The sequence below is a fragment of the Aricia agestis genome, chromosome 4 (assembly GCF_905147365.1).
Source record: "Aricia agestis chromosome 4, ilAriAges1.1, whole genome shotgun sequence".
In the NCBI taxonomy this organism is placed as follows: Eukaryota; Metazoa; Arthropoda; class Insecta; order Lepidoptera; family Lycaenidae; genus Aricia; species Aricia agestis.
In genome coordinates, this window is record NC_056409.1 from 3,841,447 (window position 1) to 3,855,693 (window position 14,247).

Below are 14,247 nucleotides of genomic sequence, written 5' to 3' on the forward strand. Positions count from 1 at the left end.
ATAACATGATCATTTTTCTAAAATCGCAAAATGCAACTCTGCTTTCAATTCATTTATGGTTTTTTTGTACTGATTTGACATTTGTCAGTTTGACAGTTTTGACAATTCATTTGCTGAATTGATTGAGAGAAATTGCTAAATGTGACCTTTTTAGCCCCGCCGTTCTCCATTTGTTTATAACAAAAGCTGTCAAGTGCCAAAGCCCCCACCGATGTTTCGTAGTTATGTGAATAACGCACAGTACTTTCTTCGAAGACTTGATAAGGTTTTGAATGTAACCGTTAAGTATACAGATTAAATTATACAAATCATAGAAGATTGCAACATTCTTTGTTTTTATTTCCCCTTTTACGATTATCATAATAATTCTACGATAGAGTTGCAATACCTACTTATTTAAACACAGACTATTTACCATTATCTAGTCTCGAAACATAGGGTGACTGGTAACTTTTTTTGTAGGTACGTGTACGGTGTAAGGTACTACGTGTTTCTTACTTTAATAAAACATCGAAGCCGGAATTATATTTTAAATAGAATTTAGTGGAGAAATAATACAAGCACTTTAACACAAATTAATAATAAACGAAACTCAAATTAAACAATGAATACGTCATGACACTTCCTATGAAAATATTTTTATGCTTGAAATACTTATATCACAGGGGCATAATATTTATAATCTGGGCACCGTGAAATATGTTTGGGAATCCCTGCAATAGACTCCTCCGTGTACAAATGTGGCACAACATAACGACGTTATTATGGCATCAAAGAGTACATTATTTTTCAGCCATCGCAGCGCTTCACGCGTGTGACAGCTCGTCCTATCCGCTCTACTCGTCCCACTTGTCCTACTCGTCCCACTTATCCCACTCGTCCCACTCGGCACATTATCACAAATCTGCGTGACGCGTGCTAAGTGAACTAAGTGAATTTGTATGTTACCAAATTCACTGTCTACTCGAGGAAATGTTTGAACTTCAAATGACAACAACTTGCCGGAAATGTTTTTAAAATAATGTTAGCCCACTATCAGAATATACGTATATCAGAATCATCAATCCTACTAATAATCTAAACGAGTAGGTTTCTATATCCTAGGAATTAAAATTTAGAACAAATAATAATTAGATTTAGAGTAGGTAAGTATAAAATTAAAGCATTTCAAAATCACCTAAAATTAAGAACAATTTTAAAATTATTTACTACCTATATGTGAAAATAATTTTAAATACAAAAATCAGATATGTCTACTTTCGAACATATAATAGGGATACTATTTAAATTCAATAGATGTGAAAATTTCCGCTTACACGAAAAGTTTTACACGACTGCAGTCCAAAAGGCGAAGTGCGAGTGGACTCGCCCACGAAGGGTTCCGTACCATTATAGAGAAAAATAAGGCCAAAAATTGTGGTTTTGTATGGGAGCCCCCCTTAATTTTTATTTTATTTTAATATTATTATTAAATATTAAAGAACACATATAACTAAAGACTTTGAGAAAAAATCAAGTACCTACCTGTTGCCATTATTGATATAGTGCAAAAAAGGCCAAAAAAAACACGTTTGTTGTATGGGAGCATCCATGGGCGTACCCAGGTTCTGGGCCAGGGGAGGGGCAAATCAGATTTTTCAAAAGCTAGGCGTTTATAAAGAATAAAAAATTAATAATTTTTTGTTGTAAAAATATTGTGTTGCAAACAAATGGCAAAAATTCCTTTTCTTAATGATAAAAGTACTAGATAATATACTTAGTAGGGACGTCAACATGATCCAGGGGAGGGCAGCTGCCCCCCCCCCCCCCCCCCTCCCCGTCGGTACGCCCATGGGAGCATCCCTTAAATATTAATTTTATTTTTAGTATTTACTGTTGTAGCGGTAACAGATATACACAATCTGTGAAAATTTCAAATGTCCAGCTATAGCGGTTCTTGAGTTACAGCCTGGAGACAGACGGACAGACATCGAAGTCTCAGTAATAGGGTCCCGTTTTTACCCTTTGGCTACGGAACCCTAATTATGACAGATAATAACGTAAATTACATTACTTACAGACATTAAACAAGAAAATTGTCACAAGGTAGAGGAAGAGCCATTTGCACATTTGGCTTATTCCACTCCTGGTGAGATGAGGGTACCTAATGATGTTAATAATGCTTTAAGAGGCAACATGTGTGGCTTTTATGGGGAGGGAAACTGGAATCTTCCTACTCCTCCTATTTTCTTCTGATTAATTTCGTTGCGGGTCCCTAGACAGTTTAGCATGTCCCTCGGGCTCCCTGAGATCATATCAAAGGGTTTTCGTGGTTGAATACCGCTGTCGATCCTGGCGACACAGGAGATACAGTGGTGGGAATGTGTGGTGTGGTAAAAACATGTGTGGCAATATTTAAGACGAATAATTATTAAAAGAGGTTTTCAGTGTCGAGATTTTAATAGGTACCAACTATATTTCCCCGGGACACCATGACGGCGCAACAATTTCCCGCTACCAACAAAATGTGCGGCTGCCCCATTTCAAAACCTAATAAGGGCCAACAACGAAATTTTACAGGAGAGAGCATAAACATAATATAGTTCAGTACTGGATAGTGCACTTACTCGGTCTTGACTCCTGATGCTTAAATAAATCTACTTCTAAGTGAGTTATGCTGTGTTTTTTGTATTCGGTAGGGATAAGGGACCTAGTAGGTTAGGAAGTTTAAATTTAATAAAACGATTTTTGTAAAAAGTGTCCCTTACTGTTGTTAATTTGAAATGGGGCAACCATGTACTTATTAAAAATTGAAATGTAGAGCGCAAGCAAGCAGAGACCGTAGTCCGTGAGTAACTCTCTATTAGACCTGTATGCGCTTTAGTGGTAGCGGCGGATGATCATCCGATTACGCCGTCATGGTGTCCCGGTTAATTATAACCCTAGAAGTTTACGCATCAAAACATAATTTCTTGACTACATTTTACACAGGTGGACAAAAAATATTATTTAAATCTAACGTTACATTCCTCAAAGCTAACAACACAGCTTTGCCGTTTGCAAAGCTGTGTTGTTCGCTTTTGTTACAGAAAAAATAAGAGTATACAAAATACGTTTTGTTATTCGAGCTCTCTCGTATCAGTCGTTTACGTGTTATCGGTCACCTGCAGGTCGTGTCATAATAATATGTCATAACACTCACCTTCATAATATACCTTCGTCTTACCGTCCTACGGTCCTATCGTCGTACGAAAACTTTGATTTGACCAATTTACTGCGCGAATGTCACTCAGGATCTTATCGCTTATCCGAAAATAATAAAGCTACAGTAAATAATATTGAACAACATTATGATCCTCTCTTTAGATTGCCAGAATTGGGAAGACAGAGACATTGCAGCGTGGTTTCATAAAATAACTATTAAGAGCTCACCTGACTCTAAAAATCAAACATCGTCCTTCTCTCTTCACACTCACGCCCGTCTTTCATATGCCAGGTGAAAAAGGACGGCGCGGAATCATCGCCGAGTTAGTTTTACTTGAATAAAAGACGAACTATAATGATTATGAAAAAAGTGTTTTAAGCAAATTTAGGTTTTATCAATACCTTTTTAGATATTAAAAAATATTAAAGAAAAGACAGCAAACTTCGAAGATCCAAGCAAAAATGTGTCTAAAACAAGGTTTTTTGTAAAAAAGAAACTATCGAGCATTTTTAGAGTAATCGTGTTTTCGTCTTGAGCATTTAATCTTTATGAACTGAAGTTACTTGTGTCAAAAAATCTGTTTTCTAGACCTTACAGATTTTAAGATCTAGGTTAAAGTATGTAGTCAAGTTAGGGTCATATGGGCTCTTAAAAGGCCGGCAGGCGACAACGCACCTACAACTCTTAAGATTATATGTGTCCATGGGCGACGGTAGTTGCTTTCATTAGGTGACCCGTTTGCTCGTTTGCCTACTTATTTAAAAAAAATAGTAGCAAAACAATAGAGAATCACGTCGTACGCCTGTTTAATAAAGATTTTTTATGAAAAATACTGCCATAAAACTGCAGTCGACTCACGACAGTCAGTTAATAATACTTCAGTTGAAACTAGAAGAATGCGAACGATGTAACTATTTTTTTTTTATTGAATATTTTTTACTAATAAAATATAAGAGGCAAGCTAAAGTTTTGATTTCGTACGAAAACAAAGTACCTAGGTATTAGTTCATCATCAACAAAAACAAACATCAGTGAAAATAATTTCGATAGTTTCTTTTTTACAAAAAACCTTGTTTTAGACACATTTTTGCTTGGATCTTCGAAGTTTGCTGTCTTTTCTTTAATATTTTTAATATCTAAAAAGGCATTGATAAAATCTAAAGCTCAAAATACTTTTTTCATAATCATTATAGTTCGTCTTTTATTCATGTAACACTAACTTGGCGATGATTCCGCGTCGTCCTTTTTCAGTTGGCTTAAGAAAGACGGGCGTAGGTGTGAAGAGAGAAGGACGATGTTTAATTTTTTGAATCAGTAGCCCTCATAAAAGATAATTTTAAATTTTTCCAAGAAGAAGTTTGCATCAAATATATTTTATTAATTCTCGTACAAATTAGCTTTACAATGGACTTTGGCATAACTGCGCTCTTTTGTTTAGATTGTGATATTTAATTAGCCGTCCGCTGCATGGACACTTTACAAAATAGAACGCTTTATGCAATATGCATTGAAGTATACGACATAACTGCATAACATTTTCTACGAAAAGTTCATTTCATATAAATTTTAACAAGAAAAATATTATTTCAGTTTACCAATACGCGTGGTATAATCACAGTAAACGCGCGGTTTTCGGAGTATCTACTTCCAATAAGAAAATATTAGAGGATACCTACCTCCTTAAAATATTATTACTATCGGAAGCGGTACCGCACTCGCCCATTCCATTGCCCCCGATTCCTCGGAGCTCACGCACGGAAGCTATTTTAAGAATCTCAAAACACAATACCTCTGAGATCGCAATACTTTCAGAAATAAGCGTTTCGCCCGAACGACATGCCGCCGGCATACTTTCCTAACTCACCCCAATATCAAACTCAAATATTATAACTTCCACGTTTTTGGTCTCCGCCGCGCCGGGGATAAAATAAAATTAAAAACTCGCCGTAAATAGTTTACTGCTCACTTCTTCGTAATTCGTTTAACGTGAAAAAATATGAGAAACTTTGCCCGACCCGCCACCCCGGCCCCCGATCCGCCGCCCGCCGTAATGTAATGTATACTAACTAGTTTAGTTAAGTTAACCCTGAGCTCAAACGCTGGGGTGTTACTACCGCAAGATAATACGGACCTTCATGTAGGCAGAGCCTTTAATATTTTTAGCTTGTTAATAGAATCAGGTGTTACTTTGTGGAAATCCATAGCTTAAAATTTTGTGTGTTATTATTTTTAGCAATATTCCGCGAAATAAACATTTACATGTAAATAAATGAGTGAGAGATTCCCACACTGCCTATGCGTACACTCGCATGCAAGAACGTGCAAGCACCACCAAAATACGAGCAATAATGTTAGCAAATTCATGCAAGGCCTCTCACCACCATGCAAGTTGAAATACTCGACGCGCGTTTCGCCCCAACACCGGAGCATCCTCAGGATGTGTAGCTCTACCATGAGCATAAAGCTATAGTATTTATCGATACTCGATACCGACTACGTAAATATTTAGTATGGCGATTTTAGTTCCGCAAGTAACCGCTAGAGGCGCTGTAAAATTTGCCATACTAAATATTTACGTAGTCGGTACCGAGTATCGATAAATACTATAGCTTTAAACTCATGGTAGAGCTACTGGACTCTAAGAACAACGTCCGTCAAGTGCCACCACCGGCCAAAACACCGCATATCTTTTAGCCTACGAATAATAAAAACTAAGGAAAAGTAGTACTCCGCCAAAAACATGCTCCACAATACTTGTCAAAAAAGTGTACCAGGTACACATTTCAATACATTTTCTATATTTAGGTAACCTTGAGCGGTACTAAGCTGACGTTACATGACAGATCAAAAGGAACCAAATTTAAAACGGTAATAGTATGGGAGTTACGATTCCTTAGTTTTTATTATTCGTAGCTTTTAGCATAATATTTTTAGCTCAGTTTTTTATACCATATCAATATTATGTGCCGTTGAGAAATTGATTCCAAGGGACTGACTAAAATACGGTGACCTTTTTGGTCCAATTGTGTCAAATCTATATTGTAGCTACTTCGTCATCTGCCTATGAATCAATGCCTCTGTAATTACCTATGTAGCATTACACTCAATCTTATATCTTTAAACGAGCAATTCTTGTATATATATTTATAATTGGAATCTCGGAATCGGCTCCAACGATTTTCATGAAATCTTTAATATATAAAACTCAATGGTGACTGACTGACATAGTGATCTATCAACGCACAGCCCAAACCACTGGACGGATCGGGCTGAAATTTGGCATGCAGGTAGCTGTTATGACGTAGGCATCCGCTAAGAAAGGATTTTGATCAATTCTACCCCAAAGGGTTAAAATATTGGATGAAAGTTTGTATATAATAATACTTCTTAACGCGAGCGAAGCCGCGGGCAGAAGCTCGTTTAGTATGTAAGGGATTTCGGGGGCGATAAATCGATCTAGCTAGGAATTATTTTTAGAAAATGACATTTTATTCGTGTATTATCGAATACCGAGCAAGGCTCGGTCAAATAGCTAGCAAATAAAATTAAATTATCGCTTGTAATAAATTTTCGCTTGTAAGTACTAAGTAGTAACAATACTTAAACTAGCATGCGTACCTACATCAATCAAAAGCTTTGTCCACACTGCGCCTTTTTTGTTCATCAAGCGCAGTTAACATCGCACGTGAGGCATGCCCGCGACGCTATGACACTATTCTTTCCAACGCGGGTGGATTTTGACGCATTCAATTATTGAATATGCCAAACGAAAGTTGAATAAAAAGATGATATGACAAAAATTGAAGATGAAATTGCATAGTGTGGACATAGCAACGTGACGACAACCCATCCGTATGAAGAAATTACACCTTGTGCGACTCACCTAGGGTGTGATTAGGTATCTAATCTATAAATTACAAGCAAATTTTATTAACAAAACATTTATTTCCATCCTAGATAACGCACACTGCTTTATTACATACTGAAACATGTAAAATATACATTGCATTTAAAAATACTAATAATCTAGCGCACAGAAGAGCGCAACGCCGCGCTTGACCCAGTGCGGCGGCGGCTTGCGCGTGGCGAGCTCCACCGCCAGCACGTAGTTGGTGGAGTGGCCGGTGGTGGCGAGCACGCCCGCGCGCGCCAGCGTGCGGTACACCGGGCACACGTACGCGCCCGCCGCCGCGCGGTGATCCTGCTCCGGCCGCATGTGGATTATCGCCATCTCTGTCACACACGAAGAGGTTAAGGAGTGTGTACTTAGGGCCGGGACACAAAAACACGATACGTGTCGTACCACGACGCGGCGTCGTTTCACGATGCGATGTCGTGTCGTGGGAATCCACGACGAGCATCGTAAAAAACTACGACGCGACGTGTTCGATGATCGTGAAACGTGGTACAACACGACGTCGTATCGTGTTTATGTGTCCCGGCCACTTGTACCTTTAATAGGAAGTTGGAACGGAGCGACACGCGACAACTGCTCAACAACACGTCGTCACTCGTCGCGACACACTGGTTTCTGTGTGTTTCTATGAAACACCCTCCGCAGCTAGCCACACGAAGCTAGCGACACTTATTCATAGAAATACATAGAAACCAGTAGTCTCACGACGACACGTCAACTGCTGCCGCTTCATGTAGCCGGCTTCCAACTTGTACCTTTAAGAGCGTACATCTACTACTACAATGCAACGCGTGTGTTTTATGAGTGCGTGTGTACACTGTACACGGTGCGTACAATACGACGACGTACTCGTTCGAGCGCACATTTCAGTACATTCAAACGTGTATACAAGTGCGTGTGTATAGATGATAAAAGATTTTTTTTTTCTAGACTATCCGTACGCAGAGGCGGCGAAAGGCGTGGGCGGTGTGGGCGACCGCCCACGGCCTCGTAGTCTAAGAGGCCTCGCGCCTGTTGGACCAGGAGCTTTTTCTTAAGGCTTTACGAGTTGTAATACTCAAATATTCATAAATTTTTTTTTTTTTAAATAAAACTTTGAGTAGGTATCAAAAAATTATTTCTTTCAACAAATCCGTCCTTTTTTTTAATGAAATAAGGGGGCAAACGAGCAAACGGGTCACCTGATGGAAAGCAACTTTCGTCGCCCATAGACACTCGCAGGATCAGAAGAGCTGCAGGTGCGTTGCCGGCCTTTTAAGAGGGAATAGGGTAATAGGGGAGGATAGGGATGGGAGGGAAAGGGAATAGAGGAGGGTGGGGGATTGGGCCTCCGGTAAACTTACACACTCGGCGAAACACAGCGCAAGCGCTGTTTCACGCTGGTTTTCTGTGAGAACGTGGTATTTCTCCGGTCGAGCCGGCCCATTCGTGCCGAAGCATGGCTCTCCCACGTATAAAGCGTAGCTCCTCTAGCGTCATTCATCAGGGGGCCTCGCAAGATATATCTTGTCCACATAAAATTTAGGTCTTGCCCCGCCATTGTCCGTACGCATTAATAGACGCAATGTATTTATGTGTAGGTACATTTAAACAGGTGTAAGCAAAATCATACATTACCTGTATGCAGCTCCTTGGGTCGGCTCTCTTCGAGCACCATGTCGATGACGTTCCACCGCGCGCCCTCCAGGTACAGTCCGCTCACGCACACGCTGTCCTCCGGCCTCCGAGCCGGCGGCGACGCAAGTGGCTGTACAAACAAACACATGTTATGAATTTCTTATGTCGAATTACCTAATTACAGAATAGGGACCGTACAGGAGCTATAGATATGATAGACGGCAGGATATAGAAGTAAAAGAACCAGTCAAGTGCGTGTCGGGCCATGCGCGATATAGGGTCTCGTAGTACCGCTAATTTTTGATAATTTTTGTATAGTTAATGAATCTATCAGAGAAGTTGATTCCTAGGCATATGGCGGACCTAAGTAATTTGGTTGCGTTAAGTCAAGCCCATTCGACCGATCACAGCTAACGTTGAATTTGATAATTCAATGTTAGCCGTAATCGGTCGAATGGGTTTGGTCGAAAAATTGAGATTGGCGATTATACGCTTAGCACTATGTTGCGTAAGTTTCCTAGACAGTTCTGTCAAACTACCTTGAAGATATTTTGTGACTCTATAAAATAATAATAAAATAATATAAATGTGAAATAAAGGCGAAAATAGTTTACAATCTTTTAGCAGTATCTTTAAAAGGACAAAATGACCTTCGTTAAAAGAAATTAGCACAGGATTTAAGTACCTCGAAGGCGTAGCTGATGGTGTCTATAGCGAGCACGTGTTTGCGCGCGTAGTTCTGCAGCGCGGCGGTAAGGAACGCCTGCGGGAAGAACAGCCCCGACATCCAGAACACGGGGGGCGGACCCGACGCCGACCACGACCGCAGGAACTGCACGCGACGACGCAGGTCTTTTACCCACGCACCTGAAGGGGATAGAAACATATTTTGTGATATTAACTCTTCTCTTCAGTTTTAGAGCCGGGACACATAAACACGATACGACGTCGTGTCGTACCACGTTTCTACGACGCGACGTCGTGCCGTATATTGTGGCACGTCACGATGTCGCGTCGTAGTTTTTTACGATGCGTGTCGTGGATTCCCACGACACGACGTCGCATCGTGAATTGACGTCGCGTCGTGATACGACACGAAGTCGTATCATGTTTTTGTGTCCCAGCCCTTACCCGGGTAAATTAATTTTTGTTTTGTGGGGTACATTTTTTGGGATAAAAGCCCATGTGTTAGATTTTGTCATAATCCGCTCTACAGCTTTTCCGTAAAGAAGCAAAATCAGCAGCTTCTATCATCTCTGTCTTTAAGTAAAGCTCGTAACAAGTAGTTCTCACGACGTGTCGCGCGAGGCTCAATGCCACGCCCTCCAGCGCCTCCGACATCACCACCAGACCCGTCAGCGCACGCTGCAGCTCCCTACAACACGTACCAGCTGCGGTACTCACCAAGCGGCTTGAGCGAGGGGTAGGCGCGGGCGGCCCACATGTCGGGCACAGCGTGTCGCGCGAGGCTCAAGGCCACGCCCTCCAGCGCCTCCGACATCACCACCAGACCCGTCAGCGCACGCTGCAGCTCCCTGCACCACAACGGCTTAGTTACACAAAACTAAAGGGAACCTATTGTAGCTAACTAAGCTATTAGAAACGTAGCTGTAACGAAGACGCGACGCGTTTGCTGAAACTATTGAGATAATATATTTTAATCAAGACATACTATATTGACGAGAGATAGGGGCGTTTTGGATATTATTTACCAACCTACAATGCCAGTAGAGGGAACAATAAATAAATGGTTATGTGAGGTAAGTGTAACCTGAGTGATGTGTCGATGACATCGAGCAGGCGGTTGTAGCGGCTTGCCTCCTGCGCCAGCACCGTGTTCAGCGACTCCTTGTACGACACCGGATACCTGCCAACAGTCATACAAGACAAGATCACTCATGTTCTGTTTCTCCATGATGTGCTATAACACCTCTACTACACACACCGACGCTGCGAACTGCGAAACAGCGGCCAACCGATTCACTGTCTCATCCGCCACACGACAATGGCTTATTGCATCTCGCTCTGTTTCTGTTTCGCAGATTTTTCGCGTTCGGTTTGCCGCTGTTTCGCAGTTCACAGCGTCGGTGTACTAGAGGCGTAACAGTCCTCTTTTGTCCGCTGATCATTTATTAAAAACGAGGCGGTGCTAACACTTTTGCGATGTGTTGGAGGTCAAGCGGCTGCGGCAGCTGGTGCAGTATGTCGGCGGCGGCGGCGCGCGTCGTCTCTTCCGCCGACTGACCGCCAGAACTTGCCTCGCGCGGCTGCGTGCTGCGGAGCGTCGCTGTAACATTGGGTAAGGTTATATGACTGCGAATACTATTCATATAGACTGAAATAAACGGTAAATAAATAAAGTAATTAGTGCTTCTTGGGTTTTCTGTTAGGCCGTAGTGTTCAGGTACAGGTTGGGCTGAAACATGACTCTTTCGCATTTATGCCTTTCTTCCTTACTTGGCAGCTTTAAATTAAAGTTACCGATGCAGGCGGCAGTCTCGGCCATGGCGTAGCTGATGTCGGCGTTGGCGTGCAGGCCGAACATGGCGGGCTCGTCGTTCAGCGGCAGACCGCGGATGTACGACAGGTACTGCTCCAACGTCGTGGAGGCTGGTTGCTGCAGTACAAATAATATGGTCAGACCGTGTTGCTAATACTTGTGGCCTGTGGGCACCAATGGGTAGTGACAGTGTAATTTTTTTTGTAAAAACTTCTAACATCGAGCATTTCAACGAATCAACTGCAACTCACCTAGCACTAAGGCATTTATCGCTAGTTCGTTCTCCAGAAATGAGTTACCTATGTTGACTAAAGAACTAAAGTGAGTACGGCCTCCGTATCACGTATCTTGCGAGAGCATTGTGATAGCAATTATTGCGCGATAATTGCTCCAAAATCGCAATTCCGTATCACGTATCAGCCAAAACAATACGATTGCAATCGATCACTATACATGACACCATTGTTTGTGACATTCATGACACCCAGCAATCGATCGCGCGATTATTGCTAGTGGATTGTTGATCGCTATTTTTACGTGATAAAGTATCGGTAATGTTATTGTAATTTTACAACAAAGTGTTCTGTAAACATTATAGTTTTAGGAATAGTCGTGGTAAGCCCCCTGCAAGCGTCATAAACTGTCGACGGCTGCCGTCGACTGCCGCCAACACGTGCTGTCGACTGCCTTCGAGTGCCGCCGACTGCCGGCGACGCGTGCCAACGACACGTGCCGTTCATCTGCAAGAAGCCTTACCTGTCTGTAGGCGGCGGCGTCGTGGAAGCGGTGCGTGTCGGCGAGCGCGGCGGCGCAGTAGTGGTCCGCCAGCAGCACCAGCAGGCAGCGCCGGTCCCAATCGTCCGTCACGCGCCCGCCGTAGTTGATGTGGCCCGCCGTGTATGTCAGCATCTACACACGACGAAAAATACTTTACCTCTCAATGTGGATGTAAGTATAGGAATTATTCAAAGACTGATTTACCGTGACCGTTTATTGTTGATGAGTTACAATATTGTGAGCTTAAAGCGAAGTGAATCAGTAATTACAAAAAGATGACTATTTATATAAAGTTAGATGTTTATAAATTCTTGTACAAATTGGGAATGGTGCCGAGTGCAAGATGGCCTAGAATCCTAGATTATGCAACCATGAGTGACAAAAAAACTAGAGAGGTGTCAAGGAACACCCGGATGGAACGAAGTTATAAAAAAATGCCATCTAGTTGACGCCCAGGAATACTAACGTCACTTTTGTGGAATTGTAATATCCGGTAGATGTCGCTGTTTATTCTTAAAAAATGCCACCTAGGCAGAAACTTATAAAAATGTGTCGTTACAACTTTTTCCGTCTAGCCCCCTTTCGCAACGCGCGATAAGGAACTTCGTTCCAATAAACTGTTAACTATATAACTTAATATAAAATATACAACATGTCGGCACAATACTTTGTAGTTTACACCGAAACAGTGGCAGTCACCAGATATTGACTGGAAAATGGGTTTTTAATTGGTGTTTCTCAATTTATAGAGTTTCTTGACTTGACTTAGCGCTATTGTATCATGTTACTTGTCAGACAGTATTAAATACATCAGGTCGTACCTTGAGCGGCACCTCATCGTGCTCAGCTAGGAACATGTGCAGCTGCGAGAGACAGATGCGCAGGTCGCCGTCCGTGAACTCGTACGGGATGTTGAACCCCAGCGGACCGAACTTGCGCCGCTCCACCACCGTGCCGTGGAACAGGCACAGCGAGAACAGCAGCCACTAGTTACGAGATATTGGACTAAAAAGCTTTTAATATGACTGAAATTTCTAGGGTAACTAAACGAATGGACAATAAATTAACCATAAAGTTAATATACCTAGCGGAATAGAGCAACAATCTCGAGCTGTCAAACGAAACCAAAATTGGTTTTCATCTGTGTGAAAAATATGTGTACGTATACACTTACACAAGCATGATTGAATATGAATTCTATGAGATTAAATTGTTACTGATAGTGACATCTCTCTTGCTCAGGTCTTGGTTTCTCTATTCCGCTAGGTATATTAACTTTATGAAATTAACACACCTGGGACTGTGGTAAAATATAGTCAAGCTAAGGTTCGGAAACTCGAGTTGTCGAAAAAGCGACCACAGATGTAATTATTATCTCCTCATCTTAAGTTACCGTCCCAAACGTACACAGAAGAAAATTAATCAACCTTGAATGCTGGCACTTTCGTGTCATCCGAGTGGAAGTAGTCGGCGAAGTCGGGTACGTGGTTGGTGTACGCCTTCAGCAGATTCGCCTTCACGCCGCGCGGACCCTCCACCGTCATCTTGTAGCCTGGGGCCGTAACACCAAACCGTTTTGAGGCTCAAACATTCATACGAGAATGCCGCGTCCTGCTCTAACAACATCATTTCTCTTTTGTTAGAACAGGACGCGGCATTCTCTTTAGATTGTTTGAGTCTCAAAACGGTTTCGTAGTAGACCTACAGCTGTTCACGTGATGATAATGATGTATTGCAATGAAATGTCACTGTCTCTGCTATACAGTATTTTCAGCTATCCCAAATTGTAACCCCCCTTAATAATAATAACTTAATTGACTATTCTGACGTTTTTATTGGTGAAAAGTAAATAAATATAAAAGTAAAGAGTAAAATATATAATAAAGATAAGAAATATTCAAAATAAATTCGGCTCAAAATATTTTGCCATTTAGAGTGTAATTATGACAAAAGATTTTCGCAATCTTGACGTTTTGGAAATCATTTTATGATGCCTCAGCTTTCAGTTTTTTTTTTTTAAATATATTTTTGTAGGTTTGTTATTGATCCAGTATTTCAGCGTGTCATAGGTACTAGGTAGGGAGCGTAATAAAACGGAATAGAATGTCTCTTTCCTTTTTTTTTTTAAGTCATTAACTTCTGGCATTTGGTATAGAACCATAGTTAGTGAACCTCCCAAAAAACCCTGGTTTTCTAATGTCAAGCTTAATAAGAGAGATCTCTCAGTTTGTTTTAGAATTCGATCCAATCACA

The 14,247-nt window shown here is 41.4% G+C and overlaps 1 protein-coding gene across 1 annotated transcript in view; it reads right to left on the reverse strand.

Annotated features, from left to right (window-relative positions):
* Nucleotides 1-7,116: 7,116 nt before the first annotated feature.
* The window catches only part of LOC121726493 (dynein axonemal heavy chain 1-like), an 84,181-nt gene continuing 77,050 nt past the window's right edge, over nucleotides 7,117-14,247 (reverse strand). The window contains exons 78-87 of the mRNA XM_042113878.1: nucleotides 13,422-13,546; nucleotides 12,816-12,980; nucleotides 11,974-12,126; nucleotides 11,199-11,334; nucleotides 10,872-11,004; nucleotides 10,489-10,584; nucleotides 10,122-10,252; nucleotides 9,403-9,584; nucleotides 8,718-8,847; nucleotides 7,117-7,417 (exon numbers count right to left, since the gene is read on the reverse strand). Coding sequence (XP_041969812.1) covers nucleotides 7,203-7,417; nucleotides 8,718-8,847; nucleotides 9,403-9,584; nucleotides 10,122-10,252; nucleotides 10,489-10,584; nucleotides 10,872-11,004; nucleotides 11,199-11,334; nucleotides 11,974-12,126; nucleotides 12,816-12,980; nucleotides 13,422-13,546 — 1,466 coding nt within the window. The 3' untranslated portion in view covers nucleotides 7,117-7,202. The remainder of the gene's footprint in view (nucleotides 7,418-8,717; nucleotides 8,848-9,402; nucleotides 9,585-10,121; nucleotides 10,253-10,488; nucleotides 10,585-10,871; nucleotides 11,005-11,198; nucleotides 11,335-11,973; nucleotides 12,127-12,815; nucleotides 12,981-13,421; nucleotides 13,547-14,247) is intronic.